General features: G+C 41.5%; 1 protein-coding gene across 3 annotated transcripts; it reads right to left on the minus strand.

Annotated features, from left to right (window-relative positions):
- Positions 1–432: 432 nt before the first annotated feature.
- TERF1 (telomeric repeat binding factor 1) lies at positions 433–25,480 on the minus strand. 3 transcript variants are annotated; one of them, XM_075416010.1, is made up of 11 exons: positions 25,279–25,465; positions 21,787–21,882; positions 19,442–19,572; positions 18,434–18,520; positions 15,216–15,365; positions 12,381–12,487; positions 11,123–11,188; positions 10,995–11,038; positions 9,859–9,923; positions 1,914–2,112; positions 433–593 (listed from the first exon to the last, which is right to left on the minus strand). In XM_075416010.1, the coding sequence occupies exons 1-10, from the start codon at positions 25,463–25,465 to the stop codon at positions 1,954–1,956; spliced, it is 1,092 nt and encodes a 363-aa protein (XP_075272125.1). In that variant the 3' UTR covers positions 433–593; positions 1,914–1,953. The 3 variants fall into 3 exon arrangements, with proteins under 3 accessions (XP_075272125.1, XP_075272126.1, XP_075272127.1); XM_075416011.1 differs by having other exon boundaries at positions 433–1,272; XM_075416012.1 differs by having other exon boundaries at positions 433–2,112; positions 25,279–25,480.
- Between the last annotated feature and the right edge of the window lie 2,321 nt (positions 25,481–27,801).

Below are 27,801 nucleotides of genomic sequence, written 5' to 3' on the forward strand. Positions count from 1 at the left end.
CCACTAATACGCAGTGTGAACTTACAGCAGATGAACCTAAACAAGGCTTTGTGAGTAAAGTCTTGGCTAACATTAAAAAGTATCACTTATTACTAGTTCAAACTGCTGATGTACAATGATTAACAAAGAAATCTGCAATACTAGAGCACAGGCAAGACTGCTACACAGGTAGCTCAAATCCTTGTTTTGTTGCCTATTACTTACCTTGAATTATTGTTAAAGCATTAAAGAGGCTGCATACCGCAGACTTTCTCACTTGTCAGATGCCTGCTATGACTTTTTTTTGAATTGGTGGCTTACAGCTGCTCTAGCATTCCTTGCTGAAGGACAAAGCCTGTATTTTACCAAAATCCTGAAATTCAGCATGTTTAGTAAAAAGAAATGATGCCTTAAGGTTGAGAAACTTTACTGTTAAGACATGCAGTATCTCTGTGGAATCTAAGATTACTGCTTGCTGCTGTTTCTAGCGGCTGCAAGAAGAAACTGTAGCATCTGGTGGAAGGTGATCTGGCTGAGGTCCTGTCCACAGTAAAAGTGTAAAACAAACCTTTGTATCTGTACTTCGCTGTTTTATCTTAATGCAAGCAGGCCTCCTAAACAGAAAGCAGAGAGATTATCTTAATATTTCCTGAACATTTCAGCCTTCAAGAATATACCTCTTCCTTTGTAGCCAGGAAAACCATCTCGGAGAGGTTTATTTTATTATGACCAGCTTGGACAGATGCTTTTCCTTGTAAGGTTCTTGTAAAATAAAAACCTTATCCAAGGACAAAGGTACAGAAAACATCTGAATTGAAGAGATTTCACTTTTAAAAGAACACTGTGATATATTAGTTCAAGTCCCTAGATTCACCAGTGTGACAGTGGAATGTATGGGTTTTCTGAGGTTGTGGAACTCTTCCACACAATCTGAATCAAGAGAGACAGCATAATACCATCATCCAGCTGTTACAGGCTCTCACGAGCAGGACATTTACAGGGACCAACTGACACCTTGATACAGACAGTTACCCCCATCAGAGTGTATCTTTGCTTGCTATCGCTGCAGAGAGAGACAGCGCAAGGCACAGATGAGACATGTCTCACGAGCTGTGCTATCAGTGTCAGTACAGACTCGTTACTGAGCCCCACTCTGGCCATTTGTTCTCAAGCTTTCCTTTTCCTGCTGGTCTAGAAGAAGCCACTTCTCAAGACAAGGTAGGTAGCACAAGACAATCCCAAGATGTTAAGAGCTAGTATCACACTGTTACTTTCCATTCGTTTCCATCTCTTCTGCAAGATAAAAAGTGCTATTATGCCAATATACATCAGTTCAAAATAATATTCCACCTAGAACTCCAGCTTAATTCTTAAAAAAAAAAAAGGCAGCACCTTTACTACTTATAAAACTACATGGAGTATCACATTTTTAACTGCAAAACAAGGAATCAGCTTCTAAAATTAGCAATACCAGTACATACATAGTTTTTGGTATAACGTGCTGACAGAGATGACAAGCCTGACCAAAATTTCAGAGTGAAGCAAATCAGATTAGAATGGGTTATACAGCAGGAAGTAAAATCATAAAAAGCTCAATCTGACTAGGGATACGGCCCTTTAAAAATACACAACACTTGACTCTGTATTAACCTCTATCAAGCTAAACCTGTTGCCAGTCATTTAATACCTCTATGTACATAACTGACCTTTCTTAAATGACTGTAAGCATTTTCACATTTCAGAAATTAGGTCATCTATTGCATGTAGATAAAAGGCCAGGCTTTACATTTAAGTCATCGTTAGCCAGGCAAGTGAGCTTACATGAATGTTTTATACCTATTAATAATCTGTGCCATGTTTTAGGACAGCAACACTGCTGGACACTGTGAGACTAAGAGAAGTTATAATTCTGAAAAGATAGACTAGGTTCTTACATAGGCAAAGACCAAGAAGAGTTGATTCCTGTAGTCCAAATTAGCCTTGTTCGATCCTGCACAGTGTTCTCCACCGGTCTTTTAACATGACACTAGTTCGGTTGTTGAAGTCACCATGGACCAAAATTTTAGCCCAGTTACCCACTCCAAACTCCCTTACTCCTGATTTCAGTTCCAAGTCTTCTTTGTAAGTCCATCGCTAGGGGAAGAACAGAGAAAAATGCCACATATGTGAACAGAGAAAGGTATTAATGTAAGAGCTAAGCTTATAGCAAATACAAAATCAAGGTTTTATACAGCTTTCTTAGTTATTACAGAGAACAGATGTGTGAGGGTCAGTAGGGTCATTCTGATTTCTTTGGAGCACTGTAACTTGACACTAAATATAACAACAAAGGTTACCAAGCCAAGTATTACTACACAGTAGCAGGCATCACCTGGAACGAGAACCACATGCTTCAACACTCCAAGTTACAGGAGGAAAAGCAATGAAAAAAGACATTGGGAAAAGTTTTGCATCATTCAAAACATGCTGTCCAAAATTGTACTTTATTAGCTAAGTAAGCCAAGACATACCTTGACTCATCCTAGTATGCATCACAAAAGAGAACACATTTTGTGACACATTAATCTAGGGACTGAGAATCAAGACACCATTTACCAAAACCAAAGGAATTTCAGTGTGCTTGGAAAAAACAGATCCCAATATCTAAAATGCTGATAGAAACAAAATGATACTTATTGCAGTTGAAATTGAGATCAGCCATATCGTCAGGTAACAGCCATGCATTTATTTTTAGCCATTTCAGCCCACTACTTAAGTCTCACTGTCGTGTCGTACGAGCTTTTTAATCTTTAGGGGATGACATCTATTTCATAAAAGGAGAGAAAATTACTTGCACTTATACATCTGTAAGCAATCCCTTTCAATAAAATTCTCCAGTGTACCAGTTCTTCCTTAGCTGCTTCTTAATACAAATATCTCAATACAAACAATTTTAAGACTGCACATACAGTGAAAGAAAACTGATTTTTTTAAAAATCAAATAACTGATTTTTAAAACCTTACAGTAAAGTGTGAGGGAAAACTGAGCAGCAGTTTTATTGTAGCTTTATAGAAATATGCATATATAACACAAAAGTTTACAGATCCTATATATTCTATTAGGCCTATTTTTAACCACTGCATTTTTAATAAAGGTGTATTACATACAGTCATTTTTTCACTCTGGAATAGCAATTAGCAACTTTAATATGACGTTATTTTAAAACAACTTACTCTGCTAGAATCTGATCCTCTGTAAATGTCTTCAAATCCTTGCTTGCTTCATACAAAACTAATCATGCTGATGTATGATCACTACGTCTCCTTAGGCAAACTGAATTACATATGATCTATGCAAATACAGGACAGGATCCCCAGTTGAAACAACTGTGTAGGAAAACCGTCTCTAAAAAGTAAGCCCCCGTTTCTCTTTCAAACTGCAGTTTGGTAGCATGTTCTTTCTAAATTTACTGCCCAAAATCTGAAATGTAAAGACTTAACTTACAGGAGAAATGCAAACTTAAAAATGTTAATGAGACTGAGATGTACAGAGAATTGCATTGTGTAGCTGTTCCATTTAATTTATCGGTGTTCACTTCTGCTTCTAGCACAGGAGATGTCCTGCTGCTCCTGATGGTCTCATGGACCATAGTAAGTTATGAAAGGAGACCAGTGGTCAGTTTTCACTGGTCTCGTGCTGGCATTTCTGTGAGCACCAGCAGATTCCATATTAAAAATCATTAGCTACCGAACTTTTACAAAATCTGCATTTATGTGCATATCATAAGCAAATGACTGCTGAAAATCCAACTAAGGAGCTCTCTTATTTCTGCATTTAACCACTCTCTGTGCTTTGCTTATTTTGAAGTTGCTCTGAAATAGCAAAAAAGTCAGCCTTTTTGTTCATAAGAGCCCTATGAAATGTACATAGGCAAATGATCAAAAATTACTTCCCCATGTTCAGCGTGTGAAAGCAAAATAATTAATGTCTCATAGGCCTTTGCAGGCCTCAGCAGTTAAGAAGCATTTGCAGCTAATGGTCTTGCCGGTCAGAACGATTTAACTGACAAAAGAGAAAACCATTTGCAAAAGGATGTACTGTCGGATGAATTTCATTTGCTGTTGTTATGTACCATATGCTGCTTCTCTGACACACATTTTTGGTGAAAAACAGGTTGTAAAAGTTATGGGAGCACTACAGCTGGCCCAACGGGACAGAGCTCCCATCAGCAGAGGCTGTCGCTCTGCTGCTCTCTGTCCTGTCCTACAGCCACAGCACTAAGCTGCTTCTGCTCTGACCCATCTAAATTGCAGTTGGGGTTACTACCATGACAGCATCCCATGCTGTGAATGGGATTCACCGGTCCTGCCTCGCCTGGGAGGCCTGCAGGCTGCTCCCTGCCACGGCTTGTAAAGGCACAGGACCTTCGGACATCGCTGCTGGGGCTTTGGGTGAGTGTCATCTGTAGGCTCCTGCGACGTATAGGGGCTGCTGAATCCCAGCTTTGAACACAGGTGAGTCCAGCACCCCACTGCCAGCTAATAGAGGGACAGATAATCATAATTCTGGTCTGGTCAAGTCTGTTAGAGGTATTTCTGGTATCTGATAAAATTTAGGAGAGGTTGGTTGGGACAGTCTGGGTTGGTTTCAGCTATTAACATGGTACAAACATGCAATGAAGAAGCTGGGCTCAGGACAGGGCTGAAGCCACAGTCAGCCGCCCTGCTGAGATTAGCATTAACTCAGCTGCAAGGGCAAGGGGTGGAGGTTTGGCCCTGGGTTACCAGTTATCCCTTCCCCTTCCCTGTCTCCAGCTCCAGTATGAGCTTCCTTGGGACCCGATGTTAACGTTCCTGACCAGCACAGTGGGCTCACGACAGACCTTGTGACCAGGAGGAGCCCTTGTGGGTCCTGTAGCTTTGCCTTTGTCTCTTATTACTGTCAGGCTGGAGGGTCAGCCTGGTGGCAGCAGAGATGAGAAACCGACACCCAGGCAGTACTGGCCCCCTCTGCCTTCCCTTCGTCTCCTTGAATGAGTGAAAACTTCACCTTTTGCCTGAAAGGGAGACATCTGGCAAGGGCGCACTGGAGTGCGACTGGAATGCGGAGTGCCCGAGGGACGAGTGTGCGAGTGCTCATGTGCGGTGCATCCAGCTGCACCAGCCAGCGGGTGAAGGGCCCGTGAAGGGGGTGCAAGGGCTGGGATGCGGGTGGGGATGGCGGGCAGGCAGAATGGCTGTGTCCACACTTGGGGCACCCATGAACGTGTGTGCGTGGCTGTGAACCTAGGGAGGGGGGTGGGTGCTTTTACCAGCGACCGTACGCCTCTACCAGACAGAGCACAGGAGGGGACGTGGGTGCCTGCGCTTGTGTCTCACGTGGGGTGCTGCGTGCGGGTGCTGCTGAGGGCAGCACCTTGTCCACAGCAGTCTGTGTCGGTGTCCTCTGTGCGTGTGTCCCGTGTCTGTGTGTCTCTAGGATTTGTGCTCAGCTTTGCTGCTGGGTCAGCCTGCAAAGGGGAAAGCAGCAGCCGCGTCCCCCCCACAGACCCCAGGTGCCGGGCAGGAGGGTCCTGGGCTGGGGCTGCTGGAGGAGGCGGCTGCTTCTGACAGCCCTTAACAGTGCTGTAGCCAGCAGCATGCAGTCAAGTTGGGAGTATACCCAAGATTAAACGCATATAATCTTTATGTGATGGGAGACCAATCCTTTGCTAATGTGCCTACAATGATAAATTTGTAACCAAAACTGTAGAGCCTTATAGGGGCTCCCAAGAAGGACTTGTGCTAATAAATCCTCAGGTTAATTAGAACAACAGGATGGGAGGGCGAACATTTATAGAACCTCAGAAGAGCAATAGGAGGTGTAAGTGGCTGAGGCTGAAGGCCTAGTTGTAGGTAGAGGGACAAAAAGAGAGGTTTACCAGAGTATGTACAAGTCCTCCTCCTGTAAGTAACAGATCACTTCCAACTATCAACATATAAATGGTGTTGGCTATAGAGCAGGAGGGAACCCGAGAGAATCAGGCTATGGCTGACGTTTACAACTGCAACTTTCAAAATTGTGATAAATTTGGTACAAAGCGAAATGCAGTTGCAAAGGGATAGCCTCAACGTACAAAAATTTAAACTCAATAAAGTAGAACTGAGTAGTACAGAGGAAATCTGTGAATTACAGGTGAACAAACATCACTTAACTCTGCAAATAATGTACCCAGTGGAAAAGTCAATCTCCTGGCTGCTGTCATTAGACAAACGCATACCATCCTGCTTGTGCACAAGGGGTGGCTGGGCAGAATAATCCAGGGCCAGCAAGCATGACTGTCAGTGGCACAAGAGGTCCATATACCCAAGCATGCTCAGATGAATCCCTCACTCACGGAAATTTTTCACTATCTCCTCTCCTAATCACCTGGAACCATTCTGGGGATCCTTAAAAGATTCTGCCTTTAAGACAAACAACAACTCAGGCACCAAGCACAGGCCAGGTGACAATTCTGAGTGCCATTCTACATGGTTCCCCCCTTCACTTGAATTTAAGCTTCTAAAAGTGACAGCAGCATTCAGAGGTGAAAAGCAGTGGGGTGTCTCTTGGGGGGAAGAAGCGTAAATAACATTCAGCCCGATCAAAACTATATTCTGGTTATTCTGCAACAAGTGAAAATTTGGCATCCACAAAGTGCAGGTTGAGGTATGTGAAGATCAAACTTCACTTTTGAAAGCTGGACTTCTTCCAGCTTAGTGAAACTATCACTGCCTCTTTGAGAAACTATGATCGCTGATAAACTTCACTAAGCAGTGGAAGAATTGAGTGGTAGTCATTCAGCTGTGTTTCTAAACAGTCAGAAACCTAAGGCTTCTCTGAAGTAGTCAGCCCTTTATCAAAATACTTCCTTTTTCCCCAACACTTTCCGTTCTACAGATCTTTTGCAACATTAGCAGCAAAGGGTGGGGTTTTTTTCTATTATTAAAAGGCCAGAGATTCCACTGGAACCACCTAGTTCATCTCATTCCAGTGGATGTGAGAAAGCTTTCCTAAATAAAATCTTTATTCAAGTAACGCAGTTATGCTTGACCTACAGCACCAGATAATTCAAATACTTCCAGCAACAGACAATCACAACCCTTGTTACTTGTTATAATGATTAGTTACATTTGCTGTTAAAAGGGTTGCTTTTTCGCTTGTTCGCTTTTAAATGGCTTATACTGAGCTTTCTTAAGAATAAATTTCTTCAGTTTAACAGATAAATGAGAAGCCTGCCTTACAGATAAGCCAGAGACTGATTTATTTTCTATTCACTGAGGAAACGTACTGAGCAGCAACTTGCCCCCCGCGACAAACTGCCCGTGCCCTCTGGAGAGGCAGTTATGGAGTCTCTAGCATTGCGCTTTTACAAGCTATCGAGCCCCTGGTTTAGAGACTGGACATAACGCAGCACTGTGCTTGAGCTGACCTAATCACAGCGCCTAGTCCAGAGCAGTGTGACATTTGGCTATCTCAGAATGCTGGCAGAACAAGCCTGAGTTTTCCAGACAGACTGTGTAGACATATCCTCACATATCTAAAGATCTTGTTATTCCTTAGAGTCAGTTCTGCTCTAGTAACCTTGTCTTCCTGTGATTGTGCGTTCTGGGACTCTGGTCTGGTATTTTTGCCTCGAAGTTCAAATACATGGAATTTTTTTTTTTTTCCATACAAGTCTGACTAAATTCTGAAAATCCAGATTTTCAGACACATTCCTAAATTTAAGCAAACTGTCAGTCAGGTTTTAGACAACTTGCAGGACTTGCCATGCACACACAGGACAAAGTTGAGTACAAACAGCTCCCAAAATTCTGTGACACTTGCATCCCCTAATTTAAGAACAAGAAAATAAAGTACACTTCCTTTCAATAGCACTGCAGATTGTTGTATGCAGCTAACTGAAAACACAGCAGTGAAAGGCTGAAAACAGGCACTGAACCATTGCAACAAAATGCTATTTCCAAAACAAGAGCAAACAATGCCAACATTGAAAGAGGGAAGACATGGAAATGGAAGTTCTAGAAGTCAACAGCTCTGACATTCACTGCATTCTTTCATGCATGCAGACAATTTTATAACTCAGATTATTAAGCAGAGGAGCAGATTTATTGTTTAGAAGGCCAATATAACTGCTTTCTATGCAATATTTATGAGGGGTCTCACTGGCAGGGAGTATGGCATAAATATCATGCAGACAGCAAATGCCCTCCTTTCTTAAGTGTTTAAAGAAACATAGTTCTGAATCTTAATTTCTTTCAAGTTTTTTTATAAAATTTTCAATGAGTTCTTCTCTACTATCAGGTGTAATTTTCTACAAATTTAGTTTTTATATTACAATTCAGATTGAACTATAATAAAGCACAACATCTGTTTTTTTCTAGCGAGATGTGTGCACAAGTCCTAGACCTGAATACAGCTTGTAGCTGACCCCATAACAGACTACCTCAACATAAAAACAGGTGAATATACAGCCGTCATTAGCTCTGTGTCACTTGTGGTCCAATTAGCTTAAATCTTGATGTTCAACACAAAATTGATGGAAGTGTGCATGCTTACCAGCATCTGACAAGGTACCTACCCAAGTATAAGTCAGAATAAAGTAATTTATTATGTTTTTGAAGGCAACAAGCAAACGCAGTGTTTATTTTTTTTTTTTTTTTTTTTTTTTTTTTTAAGGCACTGGTTGTATTTGGAGCTTTTAAGGGGGCTCTCAGTGATTTAACTATTCCTGTGATTTGCGAGAAAGTGAAAAAGTGTGCATATGCAGGAGGGAGCTTAACCTCCAAGGACAGATGAGCTCTCATTAGGACCTCAAGCAATTTGAGGACAACATGTAACTGAAGATTTAACCCATACTTCAACTTCAGCAAAAATGCTTCAAGAACTAAGAATAAATACAAGTCTCCTCCAGGACAGTCTGAGAAAAACATAAGCAGGTTGGTCCTTCCCTGTTATATAAAAAATGACGCGTCAAGATTAACATCAGAAAAGTGAAACAGCTCATACCAAAATGGTCATATGCTGACAACTTGTACTGTTATCTAAACAGTAAGACTCCATATTGCTTCCTAAGATATTCTCAAGAGAAATTCAACAATGGGAATACATTTATTTAATACTAATTTCATTCAGAAGTGTTTATCATTTTATCATGATAACTGAAGAAAATTGCCTATGTGCAAAAATCAGTTTGTAACAGTTTATCCCAACATCAAATCAACTTCAAATTTCCTCCTATTAAGGCACACACTTCTGCACTTCCCACCAACAGGGAATTCTAGCATTAGTGAACAGTGACATTATTTTGCAGTAATTCAGTGAAGTACGTTTACCCATGAACAGAATGCAAAAGGACTATCTGAAATGTAGCATTATAAAAAGACCTTATTATTTGGTTTATAAAAACTAAAATAGTTTCCCAAGTAAACACATGTTTTGACCTCATATGAATGAAGTATTAAATTATAAAACTGCTAAATCTTTAACCTTCTAAGTGGGAAAACAAAGAGTCTTCGAAGTTTTCCCAGAACTCTCATGGGCAAATAACATCCTGAATTCTTCAATCCAAATAGTGGAAATAATTCTTAATTTTTTCACATTTTGAAAAGACCCAAGACTAAGCTTTAGTAACAGCTTATTTCAACAAATTAAAGGTTCATAAGCACTAGCAACAATATTTGGGACTGCACTAAAGAAATACTTTTCCAAGACAGCAATTGGAACTTAAAAACAGTTCCAGGAGCTGTAGCACAGCTTTAGTAATGTGGAGAATCTTAAACTCAGGCATTTTGGAGACAGAGTCAAAAGAACTTGGGAAAAAAAGTCTATGCAGTGCAGATTAATTTCTTCTCCATGTAGAATAGAGAATGGGTACAAACCTGTCTTCTTCGGCCACAAGCCAAAGTGTTTCCATGTTTTTCCACATTTTGCAAGCTGCTCAGATCTAGAAGACAGTACATCCAGACCAACAAGAAGTCAACATTAAGGCAGCACTTTTGCATTCTACCATTTGAATGAGACACGAATGTACATTATTTTGATATGCTTTGACAGACTGGGAAAATTGCAGTGTCTGCTTATATACAAATATACTTTCATATATGTATATACACAAATCTCACCTTTTAGTCCACGGACTCAAAAAATAGTCTGTTCAAAAGAGTCCCTATATTTTCTATGCAATAGAGCTCACAGAAGAATTATATTTTAAACAATTAGGTAAAAATTGGTACAGAATAATGAAACATTATTATTTCATTTTGGTAAAATATTTTTACTATACATAGTGCTCTCACTTTACATAGAGAGAATGGAAACTAACCAGCAATCAAAGCTATGATACTCTGTGTATGGTTCCATGATTTCCACAGAACACGTGTCAGGTTCTAACTGTGGCAAGCATCCAAGGCGTCTTCAGATTTTGTCCTTCCAAGTACAACGTTCCCACACGTAGAAGCTATAATGTCATTTCTTTGCAGTAAGAGGGTGCTAACGGTTTTCAGTTATAAGTATTCTATAACCCATGTTGTAAGTTTTAAAAAAGTAATACCAGGAAGATGCATGAACATCCTAGCTTCGTGCATTTTACACCACAATTTGTTTTTCCCATCAGCCAGCCTCTTTAGTTCCTTCCCTTAGGTCAGAAGTCAGAAAGAGACAAGTTTCAGTACTGCTCTAGCAGCTTTCTTTTGCATAGAACACTGCAAATACCAGTAAAGCAAACAAGCAAATAAAACCCCAAGCTAACCAGAACATAGTGAATGATTTTGCAAAATGAGTTGCCAGGTGACCTTAAGTCATTCCATAGTTTCATAAATGTGGCAACCACCAAATCTGCATTTGTGCAGAAACCATACATTGCAAGTGGGAGGGGTTTTTTCACGACAATCATGTTTATATTAATTCAGTCACACTGGATAGCAGTTATCAAACCACCAACTCATTGAAGGGGGGGGGAGGGGAGAAAGTGTTTGACATGGCCGTTTTGAAAGTGTAAAAATAAGCTGATACTCACTCTGAAGAACATGGTTCAGTCTGTGTTTCCGTCCTGAATGACACCTGCAAGAAATACAGAACCAAAGTAAAAATACACAAAACTTCATTAAATGTCTATGACCAAGCGTAGAAACAAAAGTTTTTTACCTTATTGTGGGGTTTTTTATGTCCCCAGGTGACTGATTCGTAATACTCTGTTGCTCTTTCACTGATCTTTAAGGAGGGGGAAGAAAAAAAAAAAAAAAAAAAAAAAAAATCATTTCCTAGGCAGCAACTTACCATTTATATGAATCAACAATATTTAAATGAAAGAAAATCCCAAGATTTCTCTACAGAAACAGTGGCATACAAACACTAACTGCTTCAACTCATTTGTTCACAATTCTACCATTAGTCAATAACAAAAGCCTTGAAAAACATGGAACTTGTACATGTTAAGCAATTCCTTCCTTTCCAAAATCCTCTTAACCTCACCTCCCGATACCTGAAGGGGAAATACAAGACATTACACATTTAAGTTGAAGACATGAGGCATCTCAAACATTAATTTTTTTTTTTTTTTAATATCTTGCTTCTTCACAATCTAGGAATTGTTTTCAAAGGTTTTTTGATCATGTCTTTCATCATACCCCTCTTAGATATAACTGTGTCAGGAGCTGTCCTTCTAAAAAAGTCTTATGATTTGTCTTCCTGTATACTCTTGTCTGCACCAGTCAATTTCCTTAACTAAATGATCCCAAGTATTCCAAGTCTAATACTGCAGAAAACAAAGCTCTATCTTGACCAGATATTACAATTTATTCTCCATGAAAAACAAGTGGTGATAAAACTAGAATATTAGCATTTTTCAAAATAAAGTCAAACGAGGGGGGAAAGAACTGGGCTTCAAGTTCCACCAGCAGTTCTTAGAAAACTGGCAATGTGAACCCTCAAAACAATTAGACAGAGTTATGAATCAACATAACGATTTCCCATAACACTAGTATCAGTAAGGAAGGGAATCTTGTGTTTAGCTGTAAGGAAAAAGAAATAAACTAATCCCCTTTCCCTATCCTCTTTCTTCCCCAGATGACCTATAGCGTACAATTAGGAGGGCAGGACTAAAAGCTCAATCCAGCAGAGAGAAAAGGGTAGGGAAGTATTTCTATACTTTTGTTGTTACACAAGATTGACAACTGTTTAAACTGAAAAATGTGCATCTTCAACAAGTACTTAAACTTAATGCCAAGAGTAACAACCACAGAAAAGCCGAAACTTAAAAATAGAGTACGTGCTTGTAGTTCATGTTCTATTGGACGGCAGTTTGGAATTTAACATCCTTCCCTCTTTCTACCTACTCTTAGTTCTACAAATTTCAAGTTACTGTCCAAGCATGTCCTTCAGCGGTATAATGCTGAATACAAACCTTTGTTTTGTTTCCAAATTACTTTCATCGTTTTCGTTGACATTCACAGTTTCGTTATGCCACGCTGTTGCTCCCAATCCTTTAGACACTACCTGTTTTGTGGCTGCCTGTGAGAAGTGGAATCAATACTTTAATTTTAAAGCCAGCTGCTACCTCGGTAGTAATTCATACTAAGATTAATGTGTACTATCAGGACTAACAGTGCTTATTTCACAGACCCTTCAGAGGTCCTACCGTTTAAATAAACGGTTTAAAAACCAAAAAACCCAAAAAACTGTAGTGTTAAGTTGAAATCCATTGAGACTGCAAATACTATCAACGTACTCCAAAGTCTGTTTTTTATAACTAGATTAGAAACTGAAAACTGACAGACCTCACAAGTTCATCTAGTTCTGTAGGGCATGGCAGGATCAAGCATACCTATACCACTCCCAAGATCTACATCTAATCAGACTTTAGGCTTGAAGTGTAAGGTTTTCTGTATTAGTGAAAGAATTTTGTAACATCCTGCCTAAACTTTTAGCCACAAACTAAGATTATTTCTGCTGCATTCCCAAGGTGAGGAAGGAGTAGTTCATTACTCTTTATAGAGCGTTCTGAGAATCACAAGATTTGTACTTTTCCCAAGATTCCTTCCACCTACTTGCTATAATAAATAACACCTTCAAAAAACCCCCAAAACCAACCACTCTGTCCACATGAGGTCATTCTTGACACTTTGCTATCAACTTTCTTCTCTGGCATCTTAAAGTACACTTCCTGCCCAAACCATGGAAAAATTCTGGTTGTACACCATCATTACTAAGCAGAGCCCAACCACCTTCCACCCAACACTGTTTATACATCCCAAAAGGTGACCTGCTTTGCAACGCTCAAATATCAAAATTATTCAAAGTTGACAAATTCACTACAGGCCCAATATTAATTCTTTTTCTGCTTAGCCAGTTGCTCCCACTTTTTGACTATTTCTTCTTTCAGGGCTTGCTTTTGCCTGCTGTTTATTTTCTGTCACCCATCCAATTTTCAGTCTTCTTGAAATCTTAACCTGTCTTTCACATTAGCTTGCAGAATCTCTCAACACTTATGAGTCAGATAATATAAAAACATTCTTTATTTCACTCATTCAACCATGAAAATACTGGAACGTGTTCTGGTCACAGAATACTTCTAATAACTAAAGAAAAATGTTCCACTGTCAGAAATTTCATAACTACCCAACCTACCACATCTTTCAGCTGTAAGTTTTCAAAATACTGTCTCTTTTACAGTGGTTGATGGTAGCAAAAGAGGTGTGAAAGTGAGGACATGTTTCCATACAGATAAATGGATAGAAGGGATTTAGTTAAAAAAAATTAAATCCATTCATTGTATTTTAAAATGTAACAGTAGCTTTCAAATTGTACTTGTCCCTAAAAATACTTATTTTGAAGAGAAGTGAGAGTTATAAAGAAAAGTTAAGTATTCAGATCAACACCTTCTTGGTATCGGTCCTTTTTCTTTGTAATGCATTATCTGCAGGCTGTTCTTACAGCAGCTAACCTTTAAGGGCTTCCTGAAGCACAAGAACTTGTATCAACAGTAGGAGCTGCCATCTTGCAGATTCCAAGCTTGACAATAACCTAGAAAAAGCAGCCTACAAAACAGTCTAGCAATGGAGACCACCTTATACTTCTCCGTATGACACCAGAGGAAAGAGAAGAGAGATCAAGTTAAAGCTAGGGTGTTTCTCTGTAGAGAATACAGGGTACCCTGCTGGGAAACAGTAATGTGTATTGCACAGCAGAAATGGGAACTCTGTACAAAGTGGTCTCCTCCATATCCCCAAGCAACTCAGTCCAAAGTAAAAAGATTTCAGAAGTAAGATCTGAAACACTGGTGCAGACAGTAGCATGGATGCACAGGCAGTGGGGGTGCAACACAGAGGACCTAGATATGCTGGCATACAGTTCTGGCCCTTCTCCAACACCTCCAAACCTCCATCTCCTCTTAGACTCAAAGAAATAGCCTGGAAAAATAAACTTGAAAACTGACAGCCGAGTGAAACCATTAAAAGTTATTCCTTTTATTATACTTTGAATACATTTATTAAGCTCTCTAGTCTCTCGTTCTGGCAAGAAAACGAAAACCCTAGAGGAACTTCAGGTTTGTTTATTTAAAATTTGATTCTTATTACCTTTAGATGTTTGTGCTTTTGTAATTGAGTAATTCAATATTCTTTTATAGGAAGTAAATATAAGAGAAATTCTTTACAATCCTCCTGAAGATGAACTGCAGAAGGAATGTTGTTCTTGCCAATTTTAAATCACTTCTCAGCAAGATGATTTGTAAGGAGCTTTTTTACCTACGGGAAAACAGCAATAATAGTCTTCTATCTCCTAACTCCTCTGACATTCCTAAAGCTTTTAGCCAAATTAACAGATCTTGATCTTTTACTTTTAGTATGAGAAGTCATATAGATTTAAAGAAAATAAACATTAAATATATAGTTACACTAAGTTTTAAGGAGTCTCAGATCAGAACTGCTTCTCTTAAGCATAATTAAAACCAGGTCTGTTATTAGTGTATGTTTATTTCCCCCTAACTATTTTTCTAATCAAAACAATTGTGGAAAAAACATTCACAAAAGATATTTTAAAGGAGTCTTACTCCTACTAACTTTCTCCTACACATATACTCAACCTTTTTTTAATTAATAAGACACTCTAAAGGAAGACAAAGCTTCCTTCACATCCAATACAATAATTGAACATTGTCTAAACTACTCCATTGAAAGCATTTCTCTAATCTTATCAAGTACTGCTTTTGAAATAAGTTTTGAAAATAGTTTTGACATACCTGTATTAAGAAGTTAGTTTCATTTTCTTTCATGAAAAGTTCAGCATAAGACTTGATTTTACTCATCAAGAGATTGTAACTGAAGCTTTGGAGAAGGGGAACATACGGATCCTTGCTTTTAATTATGGTTGCCAGCTTCACCCTTAAAGGCTAAGAAAAGCACAGCTTTATAAAACACAAAAATCCATCCTGCAGTAAACTTGTTACCTACAGTAAACAGCACATAAATAAAACTAAACAAGATGAATATCTAGTTTTCTGAATATGCCTATACAACTTCATGCTACAGTTTGAAAGGGTTATAAAGTTAACAAGGCATACCAGGAGTTTACTTTATATGCTCAATAACTGGTAAGCGTAGCTTTCCAGACATCCTCATTTTCAATTGCTTTAGGAACAACACTGAAAGCAGGGTTGTTAACAGAGCAAAAAGATCCAGAAAAGGCCACTCATTACCGGGTTCTCTTTTCTCATTTGCTGCCTCAAAAGGATTGCCATTGAAAGGGGGTTACAGAGTTCAGGAAAAGGGACTATTTAGTATAGTGGCATTAAGGACACATCAATATTGATAAACACAACTTCACATTTTGTCTACGAACCACTCCAAATCCTATGGACACCAATATAGCCAAGAATTAACTTCTGTGTACAGGCTGTATTCTTATTTACTAATTTGAAGGCTATTACAACATCCTACACTTTCCAAACATCTGAACAAGTTACACACATGTTACTATTTACATAGAACATGTGTCCTAATATACATATCAGTGGAAGACACAGGCAGCATTTTTTTGTCCTTTTTTCTTTCTGCTTGTAGTCTTTTTGCGCTTTTCTCCATCCCAGCAAATCCAGGGGTGTGCACTAGCTATTATTTTCAAGAGATAGGCACTCAAACTTGCTTCTTGCTGAATGATGCAGTCAGCACCAAACCAGGAGGTGGCCTGAGCCACGTATGTTATCTTTTCCAGATAGAGGCATAATAACATCTACTCTATGTAAGAGGGGCTTCTACAGGTATGTCAGCCAGAAAAGGAAGGTCAAAGAAAGCATACCCCCCCAGCCCCACCCCAGTGAGCAAGACTGGCGAACTGGTAGCAACAGGCAAGGAGAAGGCTGAGGTACTCAACTTTTTGCCTCAGTCTTCACTGGCAACCTCTCTTCCCCCACCTCCTGAGTGGATGGACCGCAAGACCGGGACTGAGGGAGCAAAGTCCCTCCCACTGCAAAAGAAGATCAGGTTCGTGACCGCCTGAGCATATATAAGTCTATGGAACCTGATGAGATACATCCCAGAGTCCTGAGGGAACTGGCTGATGTAGTTGCCAAGCCAATCTGCATGATATTTGAAAAGTCACAACAGTCAGGTGAAGTCCCTGGTGACTGAGGAAAGGGAAACATTGTGCCCATTTTTAGAAAGGGTAGGAAGGAGGGCCCTGGGAACTACCGACCTGTCAGCCTCACCTCTGTGCCTGGGAAGATCATGGAACAGATCCTCCTAGAACCTGTGCTAAGGCACATGGAGGACAGGGAGGTGATTCGAGACAGCCAGCATAGCTCCACCAAGGGCAAGTCCTGCCTGATCAACCTAGTGGCCTTCTGTGATGGAGTGACTACATCAGTGGACAAGGGAAGAGCTACAGATGTCATCAGTCTGGACTTCCGTAAAGCCTTAGACACAGTCCCCAACAACATCATTCTCTCTAGATTGGATGAGGAATTGGCTGGATGGTCACATCCAGAGGGTAGTGGTCAATGGCTCGGTGTCCAGACAGAGATCAGTGAGAAGTGGTGTCCCTCAGGGGTGTGTATTGGGACCAACACTGTTTAATATCTTCATCAATGACATAGACAGTAGGACTGAGTGCACCCTCAGCAAGTTTGCAGATGTCACCAAGCTGAGTGGTGCAGCTGACATGCACAAGGGAAGTGATGCAGACAAACTTGAGAAGTGAGCCCGTGTGAACCTCACGAGGTTCAACAAGGCCAAGTGCAAAATGGGTCGGGGCAGCCCCCGTTATCGATACAGGCTAGGGGATGAAGGGATTGAGGGCTGCCCTGCCGAGAAGGAATTGGGGGTACTGGAGGATGAAAAGCTGGACATGAGCCACCAGTGCGTGCTCGCAGCCCAGAAGGCCAAACATATCCTGGGCTGCATTAAGAAAAGCATCAAGGGAGGGCATTCTGCCCCTCTGCTCTGCTGAGACCCCACCTGGAGTCCTGTGTCCAGCTCTGGAGACCTCAGCACAGGAAAGACATAGACCTGTTGGAGCAGGTCCAGAGGAGGCCACAAAAACGATCAGAGGGCTGGAACACCTCTCCTATGAGGAAAGGCTGGAATAGTAGGGGTTGTTCAGCCCAGAGAAGACTCCGGCGAGACCTTATTGCAGCCTCTCAGTACGTTAAAGGGGCTTATAAGAAAGATGGGGACAAACTTTTTAGTAGAGTGTCTTGCGATAGGACAAGGAATAATGGCTTTAAACTGAAGGAGTGTAGATTTAGACTGGATATAAGAAAGAAGTTTTTTATAACGAGGATTGTGAGACACTGGAACAGGTTGCCCAGAAAGGTGGCAGATGCCCCATCCCTGGAAACCTTCGATGTCAGGTTGGATGGGGCTCTGGGCAACCTGATCTAGTGGAAGATGTCCCTGTTCACTGCAGGGGGTTTGGACTAGGTGACCTCTAAAGGTCTCTTCTAACCCAAAGCATTCTATGATTCTATACTACAGATGCTAACGAGCTTTCCTCCCCCGAGATGCTTCAGTCTGTAGAACACTAAGCAACAGAGGCGACAGAGTGCACTGCAACGGCTCAGAAAAATTCAGCAGAGCGATTATTAGGGAGTTACAATGTCTCTACCAGCATGTTTGTACCGTCTTTACTCTGAGAAAACAGCAGTATCAATTCCCCAGAATCTACAGTAACACCTCACTTCTCGTATGAGGTGTGAAAGGGAATGAGGTTTGGACCGATGCTGCCCACAGTGAAGAACAACTGCTGCTAGAAGTATTTTACTCCCCCAAATCACCCATTATTTCTGTCAATCCCCAGCCATAAATTTCCTTTTGGATTTACAAGTGCCACAGGTCTGTAAGTGACTGCATAGGCAGTAATTCAGACCGAGGTATGCAGGCAGCATTTGCTAGCTCTGGAAACCCATTCCCCTCTTCTCCTCTGAAAATGAGAGAGCTTAATGCAAGTTAATCAAGTTACTACCTTATCGTATTCTGAGTCTGTAAATAGCCTTTCAAGAACTTCAGCAGCCTCCTTGAAATATCCGTTTTCCATATGGACTGCTACAATCTGCAACCAATATAATTGCAAGATATGCTGAAATACATTTCACCTGAGATTCAGAAAAAACAAGAGAAGTCACACTTTTACAGTTTTGTAAGACTTCCAAAATCCAGAGGATTATATATTTAATGCTTACTAACACTTATCTAATTATAACAGTTAGTTCCGATGTAATATTAAGCCTCATGTATAAAAGCCTAAAACCTCTCCATCAGGCATTTAAAAATACCTTCACTGATGCAAAATGTCCCATACTTACCTACTAAGCATTGCTTTCATCTTTCCCTGAAAGACTTTCACAGTTCCAGTAGCTGTCAACAAGTTTTTACACAGAATCATAGGTTGGAAAAGACCTCTAGTCTAGACCTTGGACATCAAGTCCAACTGTCACCCCAACACCACCATGCCTACTAAACCATATCCCAAAGTGCCACATCTACACATTTTTTGAACACCTCCAGGGATGGTGACTCAACCACCTCCCTGGGCAGCCTGTTCCAGTTTCTGACCACTCTTTCAGTAAAGACATTTTTCCTAATATCTAATCTAAACCTCCCCTGACGCAACTTGAGGCCATTGCCTCTCATCCTATCGCTCGTTAGTTGGGAGAGGAGTTCCTCTTTGAAATCAAGGTTTTCTAATATAAAGAACTAGTTTTAAGCAAAAAAGCTACTCACAATATAAAGCTCAAGATCTCTCAAATGATTTTTTTTTTTTTCCCAGATTGGCAGCTTTTTAAACAATTTTGACCTGGGACAAACAGGAACCAATTTAGATAGAAAAAGGTGCCCTGTACTATTTACTCTGTACTTGAAAATACAACAAACTTAGAAAATTCAGTTTAGCCCAAGCTTTTTGTAAAAGGAGCTCTGTTTTAGCAGAATCAACAGGCAGCATCCTAAAGCATTTTGATTAAGTCACACAGACCTGAATTTGAATCAAGCGTCGAATATCTTCATGAAGCTTTTCCAGTTTAATTTCTTCCCTTTCAAGTAAAGTCCAGAAAGACAGAGCAGATTCCAAAGGTGAAATTCTTTGTTCATTTCCATAACGGCATTCTTACGGAAAAAAAATAGAGAAAGAAAGGCATCTAAAAAACTTAAAAGGATAAAGCTAAATACATTACACTATTTGAGGAAAAAGGAATTGAAATTATGTATACTACTTATTACTTTATTGTGTATGAATAATTTTTAGTCTCTCTCTTCAGGTGTGTTTACAAGACTTGAAGTACCTGCCTTCTCCTCGGAGAGACTGGTTCTTCCCACCCTTGCTAATAACATTACTGTTGCAGTCTTAAGGGAGATTATGTGTCTGCTAATTATTGTTCACTTAAAATGCCACTTGCAATAGTACTAAGTTTAGCATCATGTATTTGGGCTGGCATTAATAATACTCTTACATTAAGCTTTGCATCAGGTATCAAAACATTTGGTATTGATACTGTTAATTTTATAATAACCACTATCCTAAGTTTTTTTTTTCCTATCTCTATATTTCCATGTCTTAACTTTTTGTTATATTTGAAGGGGTTAAACAGAGGGAAGTTCAAACAGCTTAACACAAGAGTGTCACTGAAAAAGCAGAAGCAAACTCCCATGTCATTGTACAGCTGTGCCAACACCAAGGTTTGTGCAAGCTCCCAGCAAGCAGGATCAGTGACCAGTTCTGGCAGAAATCTAGCCCAGCCAAATAACCATCCTCTCACTCTAGACAGTTTCCCAGTCTGGTCATTGCACATCTGCACAAGGGAGTGTGCCAACTTTACAGATGCGGTAGGAGCTGGCAGGTGCACAAGACTGCTTTTTCCACCCCCATGACACTGCTAGCTTAGCTCAAGATATTCACTGAGCTACAGCCTCACTTCTTCCTTCATTTTACATGACATTATAGCGGAAACTCTCTCTATATCTTCTTATTCCTTGCAGTAAGTATTTTTCAGACAGAAGGTAAACAATTTAAGCAATGCTGAAAAAATAAGAAATATTTGATACCTGCTACATTAAAAGACAAACACTGAAAATTTAAGTAGTAATATATGTACACATGCATTAAAAAAAACCCAGCACTTTCGTGTGTATCTAAATATTGTTTCAATCAAGTAATATGACACTCTGTATTAAGTTTGTTTTAATATTGTAAAAACAAAGTGTTTAACTCAAAGAGCTGGCATCTGCAACAGCCTACTCTGTTTTCAGGCTCAGCAGAGATTAATTATATTAATAATTGGAAAAGGATCAGGAAAGCTACTGTATAATATATCAGCTTTCCATGTATACTGTGCAACTACATCTGATGTAATACCTATTAAGCATATGCAATCTTCCTCACCACACCGGTCATTCTCTATACTGATAGATAAAAACAAACATTGAAGTCATATTCCCAGGTATTATATACAACAATACAGTTTTAAAGCATTATCAGAAAAGTTTCACGGTTTGTATAAGATGAAGTATTTTAATATTAGAATTTGATTCTCAAGTTGAACTACATCAAGAAGGGTGTTACTATCTGACAAGAAACGTAAGACATTTCATTTTATAAAAACAAGCCTTTGTGGCACTGCTAGGCTAGAATACACTTATTTCTTCCATGATCATGCTGGCAAGACTGCTTTTGAAGTCCTTAAGTTCCAATGAGTTGTATCAAGCAGTGAAAATTTGCAGCAAGAAAGTTAAATCCTCCAGAAACTTGAGCACAAAAGCAAAGTCAGCTTGGCTAAACGAGTAAGTTGTGAATACAGCCAAACAGGAGACATGGTAGTAAGAGTCCCAAGGACCTGCTGCCAGCTGTAAGTCTTATAGCCTTCTGTAAGAAACAAGAGCAGTCATCCTGTTCATCCATATTCTTATTCCTACCAGCTGGCCTAATTAAACCTCTAAAGCCATATCTGCAAAGAAACACACATTCTGTGCTTAAACTTACAAATATTGCTCACCAAGAGCTAGTCAATCTTTCCCAGTATACTCCTTTTGTTGATGCTACTCTGAAAAAAAAAAGATCCTTAATTTAAGACACATACAGTCATTCAAACTCAAAGTAGCTAAATCAGTCAACACAGAATAACACTGGTCCCTGCATACAGCTCAGTCCCATGTGGAATACAGACAGTCCAAAATGTAGGCTTCAGTCATTTTATTTATATATATACATCTTACATGACATTATGATATACAATAAAGGTTATGTGAAAGCATACCTAATACATGTCTGTGGAAGTTTATGCAAATCTACTTAAACAAGTGAAAAAAAAGAATCAGAGTCTTTACCAAGATTTTTTCCTTCTGCAATTCTTATCAAAAGCTGACAGAGATACACTGTTTTTTTCTGATGTGTAGGCATTTTGGAGAGGCCATTAATAAGAGCTGGAAAAAAAAGAGAAAAGTTAGTCTTGCCCCAGCACTGCCACAGTGTGGATAGAAATATACTAGACACCGTGTTACCAGACTTTAATAATCTACTAAATTTCTAATTCATTGGGAAACTGATGAAGCACATTTAGTTAACATTCTTCCATGTTAAAAGAACTTAAATCATATTTAAGAATTTGACCAGAAAAACCTATCCATCTTGCAGTTCACAACAGTAACCTAGAAGTGGTAAGATGCATCAGAGGCTAATATTCATCAAATTAGAAGACCACAGTTTCTCACATAAATAAAGTTGCTTCGCCCAGCAGCTTACTATCACAGACAACTGTCTGCTCCAGAGACCATTTCTGTAGAATGCTGGCAAACATGAGCCACATGCAGGCTGGTAACACTTACATGTTGCTATAGCAACTGACAGACCAAAAGCAGTAAAAGCTACGAGGAGAGCTTAGTCAGAAATGTAAATCTTCAAGGGAAATCCTCCTTGTAAGGTTGGAAGGTCACAAGGATTATTATATATTTTAGAATGGGAGCTATCATGAGATTATTTCCATCATGCTGGTTACTGTGAACTTCATATACTGATGTGCTGGATACAGCAATTCATCTTCACAGCATAATACAGAAACATTAAAAACGGAATGTGAAGGATGTGTTAAGTGACTTGTCTAAGCTGCAGACTGAACACCCTAGTTCAGGAAGCGTTTGTGTACACATCCTGGTGTTGGGTTGGCAAAAGCCAGGATTCTGGAGCATGGGACCCTCAAGTTTTGTAGTGACACAACTAGAGTGTATAACATATGGAAGTACTTGTAAGTACTCAGCCTACTTGCTTATTAGTGTGTGATTGTCTCCTATAAGCAATGGATAAGCATGAAATTACAAAGTAATTAAATAGCCCTGAATGATCACCTAAGCTAGCATCAAGAAGGATACTGTCACGTGGGCTTGGAAGAACACATTTTACAACTGCTTCATTGAGGGCAGGCGACAGAAGAGCTTTTAATTCCTATAGCCAAAACAGGAAGTGAAAAAAAGAACATTGCTTAGAACAGCAGTAAAGTACCACTCGTTATAATCACAAATTCCTGCATCTTCCATAGCAGACAATAGAGTTCAATTTCAGAAAGAGTTTAGAGGAGTTCAGTGGTAGAGATAAGGACCATCATCACACCCTGAAGATGGAGCTAGAGCTTGGAAATTTTGGAATTAGGCAGAATACTGTAGCTGAACGATCCAACAGAACAAAACCGATCATCTTGGCAAGTAGTTTGAGATCTTTCAGCTTCCTCTGCTCTTTTAAGGTGCACCTACATTAGCGCCTTAATTCAGAGCTGGGGTGCATTTTTAAAGCAAACTTCCTGCGCTTGGTTTGTGCAATGGAGCAGTCTTGAGTACACAAACTGAATTACTTTAGAGCTATTCCAAAGAAAAAGAAGCCTCGAAATGTTTACTCTGTGGACACACGTCCTTAGCAGCAATTACCCACAAGTAATGCAGACAAACAGAAAGGGACACAGTCTTAGCAGTGCTTTCTAGACTGGTCTCCCTCACCACCTCCAAGGCAGTTTCTGCATCTATTCTTTTGTTAATAGCACTCTCAATCATAACTTGCTTTCCACCCTACAGCCACTCAAATGTATTTCTTGTCTTAGCCTTTCATTAGCTATTCCAGAAATCCAGTTCCTTGCTATATAGATAGCTATACAAGCTAGTTCAGGTATATAGACCATAATATCCTGTTCAAGGCAGGATAAGGTAGGCAAGTCATGTATCCTTGCCATGATGTCTTTAAACCCTTAGTCCCAGGTAACCTAGCTATTTCTACTTGGCAGTGTACTAAGCTGCACAGAAATATTATTTATCTCCTAATAAAGTAGCTCGTCTTGTTCCCTTTCTACATTTCTGCACTTGCTTCAGTTTGAATTGACCTTCTTGTTGACAGCCAATCATTATCTCAGTGTGTCTCACTGACATATGCAAGACTAACAGTTCTGTATTTCTACGAATAAACCACACCCACTTTTCTAATGCAATCTTCAGCCTGCACGTAGCTTTTTCCATTGGCTTTTACACTTTTGGCTTTGTAATCTTATAGCATCAACACGCCCAACTCTTTCCTCTGTTGCTGAACAGAGCCAGAACAAATTCCAAATTTGTTACTAGTTCCCAGTTCCACGTGACCTTGCATTCTGTATAATTCAATTAACTGTTTCTACTAATACAGTCCTCAAAAGTCTTCCCCTTCTTCTCAGGAGATATTCCTATCTGCTTCTGTGTTGACAGCGTCTCTGCTTCCCATCTACGTGTTCATGAAAGTTCAGTACGACTCTTCCTTTGAGCCACAGGCCCAAGGCCAAACACAGAGAAGCACCATTAATAATCTAGCAGCCCCCCATCCGATGTACTTCATTACATCTATCTTCAGATTTCTTACCTCTTACAATTCATCATATCAATCTCCTTACTAATTATTCTGCATGCCATTGTATGTGGTTCCTCGCAAAAGATTAAGCAAGTCATACTATCACAATCACTTGAGTTAAGAACACACACGCAAAAAAAAAAAAATCCCCAAAAGGTCTAACCTGGTAAATTCAGGAAAATGATTGCTAACAGAAAAACTATCATAAATCCATCAAATTTATCTGATACCTAGACACCTGCTTCCATCTACTGACTACTCTCACTCTTAAATATTTCTTATTTTCAACATGTTTTTCCATTCAAGATCCAGCCACTAGACTTCCTTCCACCTTTGTCTGCTCGACTACAGTTCCTTGAATTACTTTCAGTATTCTACCACAACCCTGAACAACAAACCCAAGAAACTCAGTGTATTTAAGTTTCTCTGCTCTGGTTTTTACCGTATTTGCATCTCTTCACCCAATCCTCTTCAAGCTTTCAGTAGCCTTGAACTCTCAGCACCCGAGGCCTCACCTTCAGTAACTGCTGGTGGTCTACAGGCAACCACGTTGTACGTTCAATCTTCCACAGAGCCAAGGCGATAGTTTAACCCCGACACTTGCATTCACCTAGTCACCTAAGAGACCTCACCCCGGCCCCTCAGTAACTGCTGCTTTACTGGAACAGGTGCAGTTTGCTTCCCTCCCTGGCCTCGTTTAACCAGGCCAGCAAAATTCCCTCAACGCGTGACCAGCTTGCAGAACGCCAGCCCGCCCCGTATCGCTCCACGGGCCGGCCGAAGCTCCTGAAAGCCCCCTCAGCGCTAGCGACCACCGTCATCGGGAGGCTAAATGCGCGAGGAAAATGGGCTCACGCGGAACGAGAAGCAAGCGCAGGAGCCGCTCCACACGCCCCCCCCCCCCCCCGGCGCCTGCCCTCAGAGCGGCCGCGGCCCTCAGACCCCCGACCGGCGCCGACCCTCACCCTGCGCCACTGCCCGCCACCGCCGGAACTCCGCCGCTCGCCCCTCCCCGAAGTGCCGGCACAGGCAGTAGCAGGCGAAATCCAGCATCCAGTCCGCGGCCACGGCCTCCACCCCGGCCGGCGGGACCAAATGACCGCGGCCGCCTCCGGCCGCCGCTCCCAGCGAGCTCCCGGCCGCCCCGGCCATCTTCAACCTGCGCGCCAACGGCTGCCGGCCCCGCCCGCGCCAACGGCCCGGCTGGCACCGCCCCCAGCCCCGCCCCTCCCAGCGCCGCAGCCATTCAGCGCGGCCACCTCCTGCCGGTGGGCGGGGCCGCGCCGGGTACGCCTCTGAGGAAGGGGGGAGGCGGAGCCCGGGCGGCCTGGGCCTGCGGGAGGACCGCGGCGGGGCCTGCCCGTCACCGGCGGCGTGACGCGGCCCGCGCGGGCCACGCTGTCCCCTGGCGGGAAAGTTCTGGAAGGTGCGGGCCGTCAGCGGTGCCTGGAGAGCTTTGCCCCTCTCTTGGTGCGGCCCGAGGAGCTCGGGCGTAGCAATGCCAATGCGCGCGGCCTGTGGCGCCAGGGCCTGGAGAGCGCGTCCTGCCTGGAGCAGGCGGCGACGGGGACTGCCGCGTCCCGCGGTCACTGGGAGACTGGGAGGGAAACCCATGGCGTTTGTGCATGTGTGGTACCAAGGGTGTCACGGCAGCGTGTCTGCGGGGGCTCTGGGGAGGGAAGGCTGCCGGAGGGAGGAGGGGGGACGCGTCGGGGTCGCAGGGCCTCGGAGCTGGAAAGCGGCAGCTTCGACTTTGCAGCCGAGCCCCAGGTGGCGTGTGAAGAGCGAAGGAGTTAGCTGGAGTGCGTCAGTCTGAGAAGGCAATCCTTCGTATAGGTTAAAGTGTAAAACCTAAGCAGGAAGGAGATGTCTGTGAAGAGGTAAATTTCAGGCGAATGCGGAAGGGCAGAACAGTTCTGCCTGAGACTGGATGGACAGTGGAATAGTCCTTTGGGAGATCTGGTGAGAGGCTTAATTTGAGCTTCTGGGATGAACGGTGTGATGGCGGAGAGCAGAATGAACGAACGGGTCGGCCTTTGCTGGCTTTGACTCCTGTGGTCACATTAAGTGCACCTGCAGCAGTCTTGCTGTGGCATAAATAGTTAAACTGAGGTCAAACAGAGAAGAAAACACATAATTTAACTTAAAATTTTAAGTCACCTATTTGGGCATCTTTATTAACAGAATATGAGATTTAAATTTGCACTTTTGAGAGAGACTTGATGTTTGGTGATAGTTGTAAGCTTGTGTTGTAAGTTTTCAGATGCGTGTTTGCACGTGTGTGTATAATAGCAACTTCAAGGACATGAACTCTTTGGACTGGGCAAATCTGCCATTATCTGCCATATTGCTTGGTAGTACACCAAGATAATGGCAAGCCCGAAACTGTGACGAGCTCTACCAGGCTGCTGATAGTCTCAGAAATCAAAATTCTCAGTGTGTTTGACATGAACCAGTTAGACACAAAAAATGAGATCATTGTGCATTAATCTTTAACTGCGCATGTATTTTGGGGGTTTTGCAGTAGAAACTGTGGCAGGAAAGTATATCAAACCTCAAAATTACTATGATCAAGCAACAGCAGGAACAAACCTGTAAACCGTTGGCCTTTTGGTGGGAATCCTGTTCTGGTCCTCTCTGGAGAATCTGCAGAGGATTCTGACTGCAGGAGTCCAAATGGAGAGAGGGTGGTTTCTTGAAAATGGACTTTGGGAAGCCACAGTAGTCGCTGTGTCCTGTTCAGCCTCAGCAGATACCCCCCAGCCCGCACAGTATCTCTACGCTGTGTTCTGTGATGAACACTTGAGTGTTGTCTGATTTTCCTTTAGTTTTCATCTTTATTTATGGGTGGATTTTTGTATTTAGCTTATCTCTGCCACTAAGACCTGGAAAGTCCAAGATTCCTGTGCACCTTACAACAGCACTACAACACTTCTGCCTGCCTTGGGGGCAGCATCAGAGTGTTTTCAAAACTAGGTTGTCTCTTCAATGTGAAAACAATGTGTGAAGATGTTTCTAATGCAATTAACCTTTCAGCTAGGAAAGTACAAATTTAATGTAATTTTCAAACTCCTTCCTGCAGCCTGCGTCCTTCTGTTGTTTTATGGTGCTCTGTGTTCTGTGTAGCAGCTTGCCTGCACACCCACAAAGGAGCACCGAGAGACGGTGGTGAGAGCCTCAATAACCCAGTGCCCTGGATACTCACAGGCCCATCTCCGCATGCCCAGAGTACAGGACGCAACAGCAGGCGGGAACCCAAACTGCAGACTCCCAGGAATGAACACTGGATCTGGGCCCTTCCCAGGGCTGCCCCAGGAGAGTCTCAGCCCGTCACCATGAGTCATCGGGAGCGCTCTCAGGATCACCTTTCAGGAGCTGCCAAGGAGCGGGACACATGATGGGGTGCAGGGGAAGAATATTCCCGGATTGCACAGGAGTTACTAAGAGGACTTATTAGGGGAGGAACCAAAGGCAGGAAAAAGGAGGGA

This window comes from Opisthocomus hoazin, chromosome 3 (assembly GCF_030867145.1).
Source record: "Opisthocomus hoazin isolate bOpiHoa1 chromosome 3, bOpiHoa1.hap1, whole genome shotgun sequence".
Lineage (NCBI taxonomy): Eukaryota > Metazoa > Chordata > Aves > Opisthocomiformes > Opisthocomidae > Opisthocomus > Opisthocomus hoazin.

Bases quoted from the DNA above. Each gene is read 5' to 3' on its own strand.
- TERF1 (XM_075416012.1), bottom strand. From the start codon at position 25,465: ATGGCCGGGGCGGCCGGGAGCTCGCTGGGAGCGGCGGCCGGAGGCGGC. The intron at 21,883-25,278 runs GTGAGGGTCGGC...TTTTTTTTCCAG, and splicing joins GTGGCGGGCAGTGGCGCAGG to CTCTTATTAATGGCCTCTCC. The intron at 18,521-19,441 runs GTCTGTGTGACT...TATTGGTTGCAG, and splicing joins GACGCTTGATTCAAATTCAG to ATTGTAGCAGTCCATATGGA.